Consider the following 12441-nt stretch of genomic DNA (forward strand, 5'->3'; position numbering starts at 1 on the left):
AAAACAAACAAAAAAATCACACACACACCGCTGTGTCTCAACAGTCCAGCTAAGGGCTGTCAACAATCATCAAACCTCAAAATATCAATTTCACTTCCATACATTGTTTTGGCACTCTATTGGTTACCACAGATCAGGGAAAACGTGGTATTTGTTTTGGGGACTGGCTTATTTCACTAAGCATAATGGTTTCCAGTTGCATCCATTTTGTTGCAAAAGACAAGATTTTGGTTTTCTGGTTTTTTTGGCTAAGTAGTAAGTTCGAACTTTTAGACTCCTGCTGGTGGCCCGAGGCCTGATTCTGGCTTCCCCTTCACTCCCATCACACTACTCCTGCAGCTTTCCAAAAACACCTAGCGCTCACTTTCTGCCTTGTTTCCCACAGCTTCACCTTCGCTGGCCTTAAAACATTACAGAATTCCGGGGCAGGAGGTGGGGGAGGGGTCCTTGTCAGATTCACCTTCCTCCCCACAGCCCCAAGGACACCGTCAGAGCCGACAGTCCAGAAAAGGATGAACGGGGCCGGCGCCGCGGCTCACTAGGCTAATCCTCCGCCTAGCGGTGCTGGCACACCGGGTTCTAGTCCCGGTTGGGGCGCCGGATTCTGTCCCGGTTGCCTCTCTTCCAGGCCAGCTCTCTGCTGTGGCCAGGGAGTGCAGTGGAGGATGGCCCAAGTGCTTGGGCCCTGCACCCCATGGGAGACCAGGAAAAGCACCTGGCTCCTGCCATCGGATTAGCGCGGTGCGCCTGCCGCGCCGGCTGCGGTGGCCATTGGAGGGTGAACCAACAGCAAAAAGAAAGACCTTTCTCTCTCTCTCACTGTCCACTCTGCCTGTCAAAAAATAAAAAAAAAAGAAAAAAAGAAAAAAAAGAAAAGGATGAACGGACCAGGGGAAGGAAGCCGGCAGCTAACCAGGCGTGCAGGGCAGGCGGGAAGTCCACTCTACGCCCTGCGGCCAGAGACCTCCGGTAAAAGCCGCACCTCCTCCGGTCACGCACAGGAGCCACACGCCGGCCACCAGACAACTACGTTCCCCACCCTCGGGAGCTCAAAAATGGCCCACGCCAGGCGGAGCACAGATTGCTGGGAAATAGGCCCCTCCCCTGCGTCACAGGGCGGCGCACGGGCGCGAGGGGCGGGACAGCAAGCAGAACGTGCGGCTGCGGCCCAATGAGCGGGCGCCTTCCGACACGCGGCCCAATGGCGGCGGCGCGCGGGCACGCTGGGGGCGGGCCAGGCGCTCCCGACTCTTCCAGAAGGCCCGGATAGCGCTTCCCGGCCACGCTGAGGCGGCTCTGGTCGCTGTAGTCGCCAGCTTGCTTTCTTTTTTTGTCCGCTGCTGGGTCAGCCATGGCGGCCGTGAAGACCCTGAATCCCAAGGCCGAGGTGGCCAGAGCCCAGGCGGCGTTGGCGGTCAATATCAGCGCGGCACGGGGACTGCAGGACGTGCTGAGGACCAACTTGGGGCCTAAGGGCACCATGAAGATGTAAGGCGGGGCTGGCGGGGGCCGGGTGGGCCCTGTGTGGCTCGCGCCGCCGCGGGGCTGGCGAACCGGGGGGCGCCGACTGGAGTCCTCCGCCTCCAGGCCTGTTCTCGCCCCTGCGGCCCCTCTCCGCGGCGTTTTCATGGCGAAGTTCCCTTACCTTGGCCGTTTGCTTTGGTGTCGATGCGATCGCTCTGGGGAACAAAGCTGCCCGCGTGCGCGGCGTCCGGGTTTTGCAGCCGCACGGAGGCGTCTCTAGAGGGGTGGGCTGGGCACTGCATCCCTCTTCTCCGAGCTCTGATCCACTCCCTTAGGTTCTGGGAAAAGCCCTTTTTTCTTAAATGGGAGTCTTAGCCGAGTTTCCATCGAAAGCGTCGCACGCTGACTGACTGATTTCTGCCCACTGGACAGGCTTGTTTCCGGCGCTGGCGATATCAAGCTCACCAAAGACGGCAACGTGCTGCTGCATGAAATGGTGAGGCTGCTGTGCTGCAGGAGATCTTGCTTAGCCGTGGCTTCACTTGTATGAAGAGCTCTGATGTGTGTCCTTAGGGTGGGAGAAAATTATTTCCTTGGAGTAACAGGTGGGGAGCAGAACAAGGATGGGATCCCTCGTAGTAGTATTGGCAGGAGTAGAGTAGCAGCCCCGGAGTCTGACAAACCTCCATTTAAATTCCTGTTACGCTGCCGCAGACCGTCTGGGTTAAAGGATTGCAGTTGGTGTGAAGTTAATTGTAATATCTGAAAAATTAACGGCGATCGGCACAGTCAGATGGGTAGAATGCCATACGGTGGTTATGATTTTTTTTTTAAACAGCAATTCCTCTATTGCATCTACTCACCTTCAACTGCAAGGGAGATAAAGCTGCCTCTTTGATAGTTTTTTTTTTTTAACCCCAAGAATCAAGAAAGAGATGATTAAGGAAAAGCATCTGTTTCACTGATGGCTAAATTTCCAAAACCTAGCAGGTCAAGAAAAAGAAATGAGTTCTCTCTGAATTAATTCAGAATAAAATTCAAAGTTTTAATAGCATATGTATAACTAGCTTCTGCAAGGATTAGTGTAAAAGATGTAAGAGTTGTTCATTTTGGGTGACTTAAATGGCCAGTGCTAGCAGCAGAGATCAATTGGACTGTCCTTTAAACCTGATGTCAGAAAAGCTGTATCTGATTTTTAATTTGCAGTTTACAAATGATTACAGAGTGGATAAATGAGGGCACCACCTGTCAAGTCCTTCCTTGTAAGCCCTCCTCCCTCTCTACAAGTCATTTTCCAGCTCTTTTTCTTTTCTTTTCTTTCTTTTTCTTTTTTTCTTTTTTTTTTTTTTTTGGAAAATTACAGATCTATGGAAAAGATAATTCCAACAGTCTGGTTCCCTTTATCTAGATTAGTCAGTTATTTATATTGTGCTCCATTTCTTTCCTGTTTTTCCTCCAAATCATTTGAAGGCAAATTAGAGACATGCCATTTCACCAAAATACTTGTCTTTCACATAATCAAAATAACATCATACCTACTAACATTGATACAGTGTTCTATACAAACCATGTTTTTCACAGTTGTCCCTAGATGTCCTTTATAGCTGTTTGCTGTTTTTCCAGGTCCAGTGTAAATATCTGTTCATCATCTGACGTATGCTTATTGATAAGACACTGAGAAGTATACAGGTTCACCCATGTAGTATTCTTGCCAGAGATATTTAATGTCAGCATACTTTGATAATGTGAAGTGTGTAAGATGACTGGCCGAGAGTCTTAAAAATTGTCAGTGTTCGAAAAGACCAGGGAACTGTTCTGAAGTAAACAGAGACAAAAAGCGCAAGAGTTTTGATTGGATCCTTTGTCATAAGAATTTATGGAGTAACTGCGGAGGGTCTTTGAGAAAACTTTTTTTAAGATTATTTATTTGAAAGAGTTACAAGAGAGAGGAGAGGCAGGCTAATTGTGACTTTTTAATCAAAGTAATATTTAGTCAGATACTTGGGCAATTTGTTCAAATACATGGTGTGTGTGTTTTTTTTTTTTTTTTTTTTTTTTTGGACAGGCAGAGTGGACAGAGAGACAGAGAGAAAGGTCTTCGTTTACTGTTGGTTCACCCTCCAATGGCCGCTGTGGCTGTTGCACTGTGCTGATCTGAAGAGCCAGGTGCTTCCTCCTGGTCTCTCATGCGGGTGCAGGGCCCAAGGACTTGGGCCATCCTCCACTGCACTCCCAGGCCATAGCAGAGAGCTGGACTGGAAGAGGAGCGACCGGGACTAGAACCCGGTGTGCTGGCGCTGCAGGTGGAGGATTAGCCTAGTGAGCCTCAGCGCCAGCCAGATACATGGTGCTTTAAAGAAGCTCTTCACAAATTCTGTGTAAGATACATTTGATCTGCTTTAAGTCACTCAACTAATTTTTTCTTTTTCTATGTTCAGCAAATTCAACACCCAACTGCCTCCTTAATAGCAAAAGTAGCAACAGCCCAGGATGACATAACTGGCGATGGTACTACTTCAAATGTCCTTATCATTGGAGAGTTACTGAAGCAGGCGGATCTCTACATTTCTGAGGTATGCAGGATTTCTCTTGTTTCTATGATACTTTTTATGTATAGGAGATACTTGATATTTTTACAAATTGATGTTTTGCAGCTAAAGCCATAGCGTAGAATGTAAATATTTTTAAAAATCAAGTTACATTTTTCATATATGGTTTATATGTGTCTATAATAGCAATTGAGAGATAACGATGTTCAGGACTAGATATATTTGTTAAAAAAAATTCAAAAGCTAACGTTTAGATAAGGATTCCACAACTTTTTATAAACCTCAGCATTAATCCACTGTTAGAATTTCTTAGAATTTCTTTGGGGCTGGCATCGTGGTTAAGCCTCTGCCTACAATGCCAGCATCCCAAATGGGTGCTGGTTACTGCCCTGGCTGCTCCACTTCTTTTTTTTTTTTTTTTTTTTTTTTTTTGACAGGCAGAGTGGACAGTGAGAGAGAGACAGAGAGAAAGGTCTTCCTTTGCCGTTGGTTCACCCTCCAATGGCCGTGCTCCACTTCTAATTTAGCTCCCTGCTAGTGTGCCTCAGGAAGCAGTGGAAGATGGCTCAACTGCTTGGGTCCCTCCCCTAATGTGGAAGACGCAGAAGGAGCTCTCGGTTCCTGGCTTTGGCCTAATCCAGCGGAGCCGTTGCAGCCATTTGGAGAGTGAACAGGAGGTGGAAGACCTCTCTTCTGTGTCCCTCCTCTGCAAGAAAGCATACTTTTAACTCTCCATTTATTTTATTAATAAATGATGTGAATTGATTTCAGGTTAACTGTGGAAGAGATAAAATGTTCCTAATATTAGGCTGCAGATTGTATCAGTACTGGTGGCTTGCACAGTGAACACCCAAGTGTGCTTGATAGTTCCCTTGGCTTTAACTCTGTGCTACAGCAATGTCTGTTCTTTTCCTCTGCATTGAAAGGAGTTTTTATCCTTTCAAATGTATTCAGAAAGTCAGCACATTATTTTATCTTCATTGCATTAAAAGATGAATAGTTCAGAATATCTCTTTAAAAATTATCTACCCTTTATCTGAGTTACAGTTGCATCTAATTGAAGATGTGTTAGTGGTGGGTTTATTGTTGTGTATTTATTGTAGGGTCTTCATCCCAGAATAATTACTGAAGGGTTTGAAGCTGCAAAGGAAAAAGCCCTTCAGGTTTTGGAACAAATCAAAGTTAGCAGAGAGATGGACAGGGAAACACTTATAGATGTGGCCAGGACCTCTCTGCGTACTAAAGTTCATGCTGAACTTGCAGATGTCTTAACAGAGGTATGTATAGATTTGTGTCTGGTACGACTACACGTGGGGGAAACCCCCAATAGTGGAAACCTAGTATACCTAGCAATTCCAATTTTAAGATGCTGTCTGAAGTCTTCACAGTGTCATTTTCTGAAAGAAGTAGGTCCATTTTGTACCCGTGATACCTAATCTAGAAAAGTAATGCGGTGAGAAGGTTCCAGTAACTGCTTGATTGGCGCTTTTAATCCAAGTGATCAAGTCGTAGTAATGAGCATTTCCTTATTAAATATTTACCATTTCTTTGTGTTAGGAGCAAATTCCTTTTCTTCAAGTTCCTTATTAAATACAGGCTGTTGTAAATAATAATAGTACATAATAGAACAAGAGGAATGCCAAATATTATTTAATTTAGATAATTTCAAATTAAGATGTCAGAAAAGTAAATTATTTAGCACTTTACATACAAGTATATAATATACCCTGTATATTATATAAAATCTGTGTTAAGAGACCTCAGTTCACAGATTTTACAGTGAAAAACTATAAACTTCTCTGAATAACAAGCAAGTATTTTAGCTCTGCAAGTTAAATTTTTTAATGGTTATATTCATATTGCAGGCTGTAGTGGACTCCATTTTGGCCATTAAAAAACAAGATGAACCTATTGACCTCTTCATGGTTGAGATCATGGAGATGAAACATAAATCTGAAACTGATACAAGGTATGTGGTAGACTGCTGTGAAATAGGTGGTAATAGGGTGTTTGGAGATATACATACTTTTAGAAGTTTTATGTTTAGAAGTTTCATGTTTGGATCAATACATGTTTATTCAAAGGTGTAAGTTTGGTACATTTCTAAGGTAAGTACTATAGTTACTTTCAGTAGTGTATTCTCTTGTAATGAGGGGAATGATATGCTGTATTTAAGGTCAGGTGCTTCTGAAAGAAGAACTAGCAGAGATTGCTGAGGTCACAAAGCATCATGGGAGGAACCATGGTACAGTGGGTTAAGCTGCTGCCTATAACAGTGGTGTCCTTTATGAGTGCAATTCAAGTCCTGGCTGCTCCACTTCTATCCAGTTCCCTACTAATGTACTTGGGAAAACAGCAGAAAATGGCTCTAGTGCTTGGGTGCGGGCACATGTGTGGGAGATCAGGTTGGAGGTCTGGGCTCCTGGCTTTGGCCTGGCTAAGTGCTAGCCATTGAAGCCATTTGGGGAGTGAAGCAGTCTCTTAATCTCCGATTTTATCTTTTAAATAACTAAAATCTTTTTAAAAAATGGCATTATGATTATTTTACTTGAAAGGCAGAGAGTGAGACAGAAAAAGATCTGTCATCTTCTGGTTCACTCCCAAATGCCTGCAGGAGCTTGGGGCTAGAGCTGGCCAAAGCCAGGAGCCAGAGAACTCAAATCCTAAGGGTCCTCCATCGCCTTCTGCTTCCTGAAGTATGTATTATTAGCAGGAAGCTACAATCAGGATTGGAACTGGGACTGAACTAGGTGCTCTGATAAGGGATATGGGTGTCCTAAGCAGCATCTTAACAGCTGTGCCAAATGCCGAGCCATGAAAACATTGTGTAGGTGATCACAACTTGATATGATAGCCCATGAGTTGAGACACATACCCTGTGGAATTTCCTGGAAGAGATGGGGTTTTTATTTGAATGGACTGTATTGAGGTAATAAGTACTGCTTTTTCAGCTGACCTAGGTTTCACCCAAAAGTCTTATTCAAATAATTCAAGAAATAAAACTGACCTGTATGAAAATTTTTAGTATGCCTTCAATTCAGTGTTTTTGTTAGCATATGTTGTGCTGCCATCTGGAAATGGCTGATTAACACTTTTTTATGTGTTTATACAGCTTAATCAGGGGACTTGTTTTGGACCATGGGGCACGGCATCCAGATATGAAGAAAAGAGTAGAAGATGCGTACATCCTCACATGCAATGTGTCATTGGAATATGAAAAAACGTGAGTTTATAGCTTCTTAAAGTGGGATACAGGAGTGGAGACACCCGGTATTTCAACAAGTCACTTTTCTAGGACTATTTCCACACTTATAAGGATAATGATAGCTCACTGTGGTTTGTGACCTCTGATAATGTCCAAGGGGCAGAGTTGAAGTTCAGTGACTTCTTTGTTAAATCTTAAGGTTAACCCAGTTTCTTATGATGCTGTCTTTCAAAAATTAAGTATTTTTCCTGTTTTTGTAACTTTTCAGGGAAGTGAATTCTGGCTTTTTTTACAAGAGTGCAGAAGAGAGAGAAAAACTAGTAAAAGCTGAAAGAAAATTCATTGAAGATAGAGTTAAAAAAATAGTAGAACTGAAAAAGAAAGTCTGTGGTGATTCAGATAAAGGATTTGTTGTTATTAATCAAAAGGTAAGAATGAAAGTTTGATTTATAAGCTAAATAGTCTATCATTTTTAAGATGGAAGATGTTAAAGCTGATTTTTCTTTCTGTTGTAGGGAATTGACCCCTTTTCCTTAGATGCTCTTGCAAAAGAAGGCATAGTAGCTCTGCGCAGGGCTAAAAGGAGAAATATGGAGAGGTACGGGGTAGCACTTTTTCTTACAGATTTTGCTTATTTTGCAAACCAACAAGGATTGTTCCTCTTTCCCTCTGCTTGTTGTATGCTTTCTTGTGATAATATAAATAATGTAAAAGTTGCTAATGTAACCATTTTTAGGTATACCATTTAATGACAGCTGGATTAGTGACAAAGCTGGGCAACCATCACCACCATCCATCTCCAGGATTTTTTCATCATCCAAACAAACTTTATCCATTAAACAGTTAACTCTCCACATCTCTGTTGCTCCAGCCCCTTATAAACAAACACCTCTGTGTCTATGACTTTGGTTGCTTCATATAAGTGTAATCTCTTTTGTCCATTTGCATCTGGCTTATTTAATAGCATAATGTTCATTTACATGTATCAGTCTCATTCCTTTGTAAGATTGAGTAATATTCCATCATAGTTATGGACCACATTTTGTTTACCCATTCATCTGTTGGTGGACATTTGGGTTTCTACTTTTTGTCTATTGTGAATAATGTTTCTGTGAACATCACTGTATACTTGTTTTATTTTGAAACTGTGACATACATTGCTTTTCTTTTGCTTGTCAAGACAGAACATCAAGAGGATCAGAGAAATAATTTCTCCCAAAGCACTCATCATAATAAAGAGCTCTTGTCCACCTTCAGATTTTATATCAGGGGTATTTGTTGACCTGGGAAGCATAGCTTAAGTAGAGGCATAGGAGAAGAGGAATTTTCAGCAGTTTGATAAAGGATGAGTTTAGGTTAAAATACATTTTAGAACGTTGGTGCTATTTTGCTATATAATTGTGAAAAATTGCTTTCTAAACATTGTTTTCTCCTTGAATGTAACTGGAAACATTGTACATCTCCCTTAAAATACTTCAATATTTCAGGCTGACTCTTGCTTGCGGTGGAGTACCTCTGAATTCTCTAGATGACCTAAATCCTGATTGTTTGGGACATGCAGGACTTGTGTATGAATATACATTGGTAAGTATTTTTTTTCTTGAAGGTAATAGTACTTTTTTTATTCGTGAGATCTTTTGTAGAAAAGTTTATTCAAACTCAGGATGAGATTTTTTTTTTTGTTGATATAGATTTTGTTGGTTTTATATGTAATAATAATTTTACTTGCTGTTTTAAGCAATTTGCTTTATTTAATTCAATGTGTTTGATGTTTCTGGTACTATTTATATGCTACATTCTCTGTGTAAGCCCGTACCTTCTGTTTACTCTTCCCACGACCATATTCTGGTTTTGAAAATAATCTCTTAAACACAGGGAGAAGAGAAGTTCACCTTTATTGAGAAATGTAACAATCCTCGCTCTGTCACATTATTGGTCAAAGGACCAAATAAGCACACACTTACTCAAATCAAAGATGCGATAAGAGATGGATTGAGGGCTGTCAAAAATGCTATTGATGATGGTAAGAACTTTGCTAATTTGAATTCTTTTTGTACCTCTGAAAGGCATGGCTGAATACTGTGTTCTTTTGTCAGTAGTTTACACAGCCAGACACCATGCAAAAGTAAAAGCTTCCCTTGGAAATCATTTTGGTATGCTGAGTTTTTCTTAGCATATCATTATTGAAAGTGAATACAAATAAACTAATAGAAATAACTCACAAGTGCTCAGTGAAGGTTTTGCTATTTGATATGTTAATTGTTTGCATTGTGGCTTTCAAATGCAGTATGGTATTTAAATTATAGTGAATTAATGAGAAAAGTAATGGCTTTTGTACATGTGTGTTCTAATTTATATTTTGTAATTTTTATGCTTTGGTTTCTTTTGTTTATAACTTGGTATTTCTCTTTTCTTCCCACCAAACAGGCTGTGTGGTTCCAGGTGCTGGTGCAGTAGAAGTGGCAATGGCAGAAGCCCTGATAAAATACAAATCCAGTGTAAAGGGCAGGGCCCAACTTGGAGTTCAAGCATTTGCTGATGCATTGCTCATTATTCCCAAGGTGTGACCACTTTGTCATTTGTCAGTTTTCTAAACTATACCAAAATGATTGAGCTAATCAAGTCTTCTAGATAATGATATCTTTATAATGGGGATTTTGTAGAAGTAAATTTGATCAGTTGTCTCTAGAATAGGGATTCCCTTATCTCGATATGTTTAGTTCTTGAGACCTGAATATCTGAAGTTTGAGGTGGCAAGAGATAACTCCTTTTTTTTTTTTTTTTCCAAGATTCTTTTATCTGTAAGAGTAGTTTCAGAGTAGTAGAGGCAGAGAGAAAAGTCTTCCACCCACTGATTATGTCCTCAGATGGCTGCGACAGCCAGAGCTGGGCTGATATGAACAAAGAATATGGAGCTTCTTCCAGGTCTCCCATGTTGGTATAGGGGCCTAAGTACTTGGACCATCTGCTGCTGCTTTCCCAGGCACACCAGCAGGGAGGTGGAGCAGCTGGGGTTCAAATTGGTGCCCACATAGGATGTGGGCTCTGCAGGCGGCAGCTCACCCGCTATGCCACAGTCTGGCCCCGAGAGATAACTCCTGAACTAGAAATCTTAAAAAGTAGTTAATGCTTGAATGTAAGCTTGCTTTTGTTTTGTTGCAAACTGATGAATCTAATTTGTTTACTTTTAGGTTCTTGCTCAGAACTCTGGCTTTGACCTCCAGGAAACATTAGTTAAAATTCGAACAGAACATTCTGAATCAGGTCAACTTGTGGGTGTGGACTTGAACACAGGTAAGGGAAGGCAGCAGTTTGTAGAAGATGAGGTGAAACCAGGAGAGCTGGAAAATGGATACAAAGGAATCTTGGAGAGTTGCTTTGCAGTTTTGATAACTACTGTTGGGGAACTCTGGAGTCAAAAATGAATGACTAGATAGATAAAAGAGAGCAAGTAATGCCAGAAAAGGGACCTGTTCTTAGCCTTTGTAACACATTATATGAGTACAAAGTGGAAGGCAGATAATGCCGTATGTGTATGATCTGTTGTCTACATTATCAGTTTCATAGGAACAGTGTCTGGAATGAAGAAAATGAAACGCCCATTTTAGCCAGTTTCTATTTAAGTGCTAGTCTTAAATAAGGATAATTTGGAATGTGTCCAAAACAACTGAGATGTTCAAACATTTGGTAAATGTAACCAAAGAAGGCACTCCTTCATTGGTAGTCTTCTAAGTAGAAATTAACTACTCGTCAAAGATATCATGGACAGGAGTCATCATTTGAGTAATCAGTGATGAGCCAAATACTGTGGTTTTTTTTTTTCTCTAGCTCTAACCCCTTTTTAAAAATTTTATTTTGTAACACTCTCAGCTTTATTTTAGATTCTAGAAATAGTTTTGTTCATAAAATAGAGAAAGTGTTCCCTGTTCTTTTAGACATCCTGTATTACAGTGTACTAATGCTTGATTTTAAGAAGAGTTGGTTATCTTTCAGGGGAGCCAATGGTGGCAGCAGAAGTAGGCATTTGGGATAACTATTGTGTGAAGAAACAGCTTCTTCACTCCTGGTAAGCTTGGAAAACCAAAATTAGAATAATCTTTGGGCAGTTACCTTACTGTCTTCGCTTCGTTACCTTAGTTACCTTACTCTCTTCTCCCATAATTTGATGAGTTGAAAGCATGGGGGCTAAACCAGCCTTCTGTGTAGAATAAGGAGAAATAGAATTGGTGGTGATATGTATTGCTTTAGTTGGAAATGGTGAGTTAAATTAGGGTCCATTACATCAGAACCATGATATTTTTTTTTCTTCATTTCAGCACTGTGATTGCAACCAACATTCTCTTGGTTGATGAGATCATGCGAGCTGGAATGTCTTCTCTCAAAGGTTGAATTGCAGCTTCTCTTGTGTCTGAATTTTGAAGACTCCAGAGTGATCCTGAAAAACAGCTGTGGGATTTTTGTCCAAGTTCCAAATGATTTTCAAAAGAATTTTCTTTGCCCATTGGGGGGAGGGGAGAACAATACTGGCACCTATTCAAATTACAATGTTCTGAAATTATGATTACAGTATTTTTTAAATTGCACTGAATATATACACATGAAGCAAATCCTTTTACCCAGTGAACAGGATGTTTTGCTTTAGCTGTAGTAGCAAACTTGTTAGTAAGCATATGTTATTTACTTTATTAAAATTCCTTGGAAAACAAATTTTAATGGTTTAATAATTTGTTCTTATGGATATATTTAAAAATTATCCAACAGTTTCCTGTTGTTACACATTTAAGTTTTAAATGTTTATGCAATTACAATTTAAAATTGTGAAAGCATCCATTTCTTTGTTATGAGTAAAATTATTGGATCAGTTGGACTTTCACACTTGAAACAGATGTGCTGGAACACTGTCCCAGAAAATGCAGACGAGCAAGCGCTAGAAGCAAGGGAATTGAGAGGTACAATTATAAAGAGAAACAAAATTAGAGGCCAGTGTAATAAGGGGTGGGGGCTACTACACACAGGTGGTTGTTTTCAATCAACATTGCTTGTGTAAAACGGTCGGTCCTGAGCGCTCTAGCGCCGGCTCGTCTCACACCCGGATGACTGTTTCCTCCTCCATGTTCCTTTGAAGTTGTTTTATACTCTGTAGTCCTGGAAGGTGAAGTTGTGTTACTACGCTGAGTGCAATAAATGTTGTTGAAACCCTTCTGCGGTGTTGGCTGTGATACG

The 12441-nt window shown here is 41.2% G+C and overlaps 2 protein-coding genes and 2 non-coding genes across 5 annotated transcripts in view; 3 read left to right on the forward strand and 1 right to left on the reverse strand.

The window, feature by feature from the left end:
* Positions 1–1891, reverse strand: part of PSPH (phosphoserine phosphatase) — a 67300-nt gene extending 65409 nt beyond the window's left edge. Inside the window, exon 1 of the mRNA XM_008249662.4 lies at positions 1646–1891. The gene's annotated coding sequence lies outside the window, so the exon portion shown is untranslated. The remainder of the gene's footprint in view (positions 1–1645) is intronic.
* On the forward strand, positions 1215–12419 carry CCT6A (chaperonin containing TCP1 subunit 6A). Of its 2 annotated transcripts, NM_001082039.1 has the most exon segments (14): positions 1352–1488; positions 1897–1960; positions 3903–4037; positions 5117–5290; positions 5879–5982; positions 7126–7236; positions 7487–7646; positions 7734–7816; positions 8706–8802; positions 9094–9241; positions 9646–9779; positions 10410–10512; positions 11212–11284; positions 11535–11607. In NM_001082039.1, coding segments are annotated over 14 exon segments (1596 nt in total).
* LOC127488212 (small nucleolar RNA SNORA22) lies at positions 4849–4982 on the forward strand. The gene has a single exon (XR_007915756.1). It is a non-coding gene; the product is annotated as a small nucleolar RNA SNORA22 (small nucleolar RNA).
* LOC127488211 (small nucleolar RNA SNORA15) lies at positions 9285–9419 on the forward strand. Its single transcript, XR_007915755.1, has one exon. It is a non-coding gene; the product is annotated as a small nucleolar RNA SNORA15 (small nucleolar RNA).
* Positions 12420–12441: the final 22 nt, after the last annotated feature.

Source organism: Oryctolagus cuniculus, chromosome 19, assembly GCF_964237555.1.
Source record: "Oryctolagus cuniculus chromosome 19, mOryCun1.1, whole genome shotgun sequence".
In the NCBI taxonomy this organism is placed as follows: Eukaryota; Metazoa; Chordata; class Mammalia; order Lagomorpha; family Leporidae; genus Oryctolagus; species Oryctolagus cuniculus.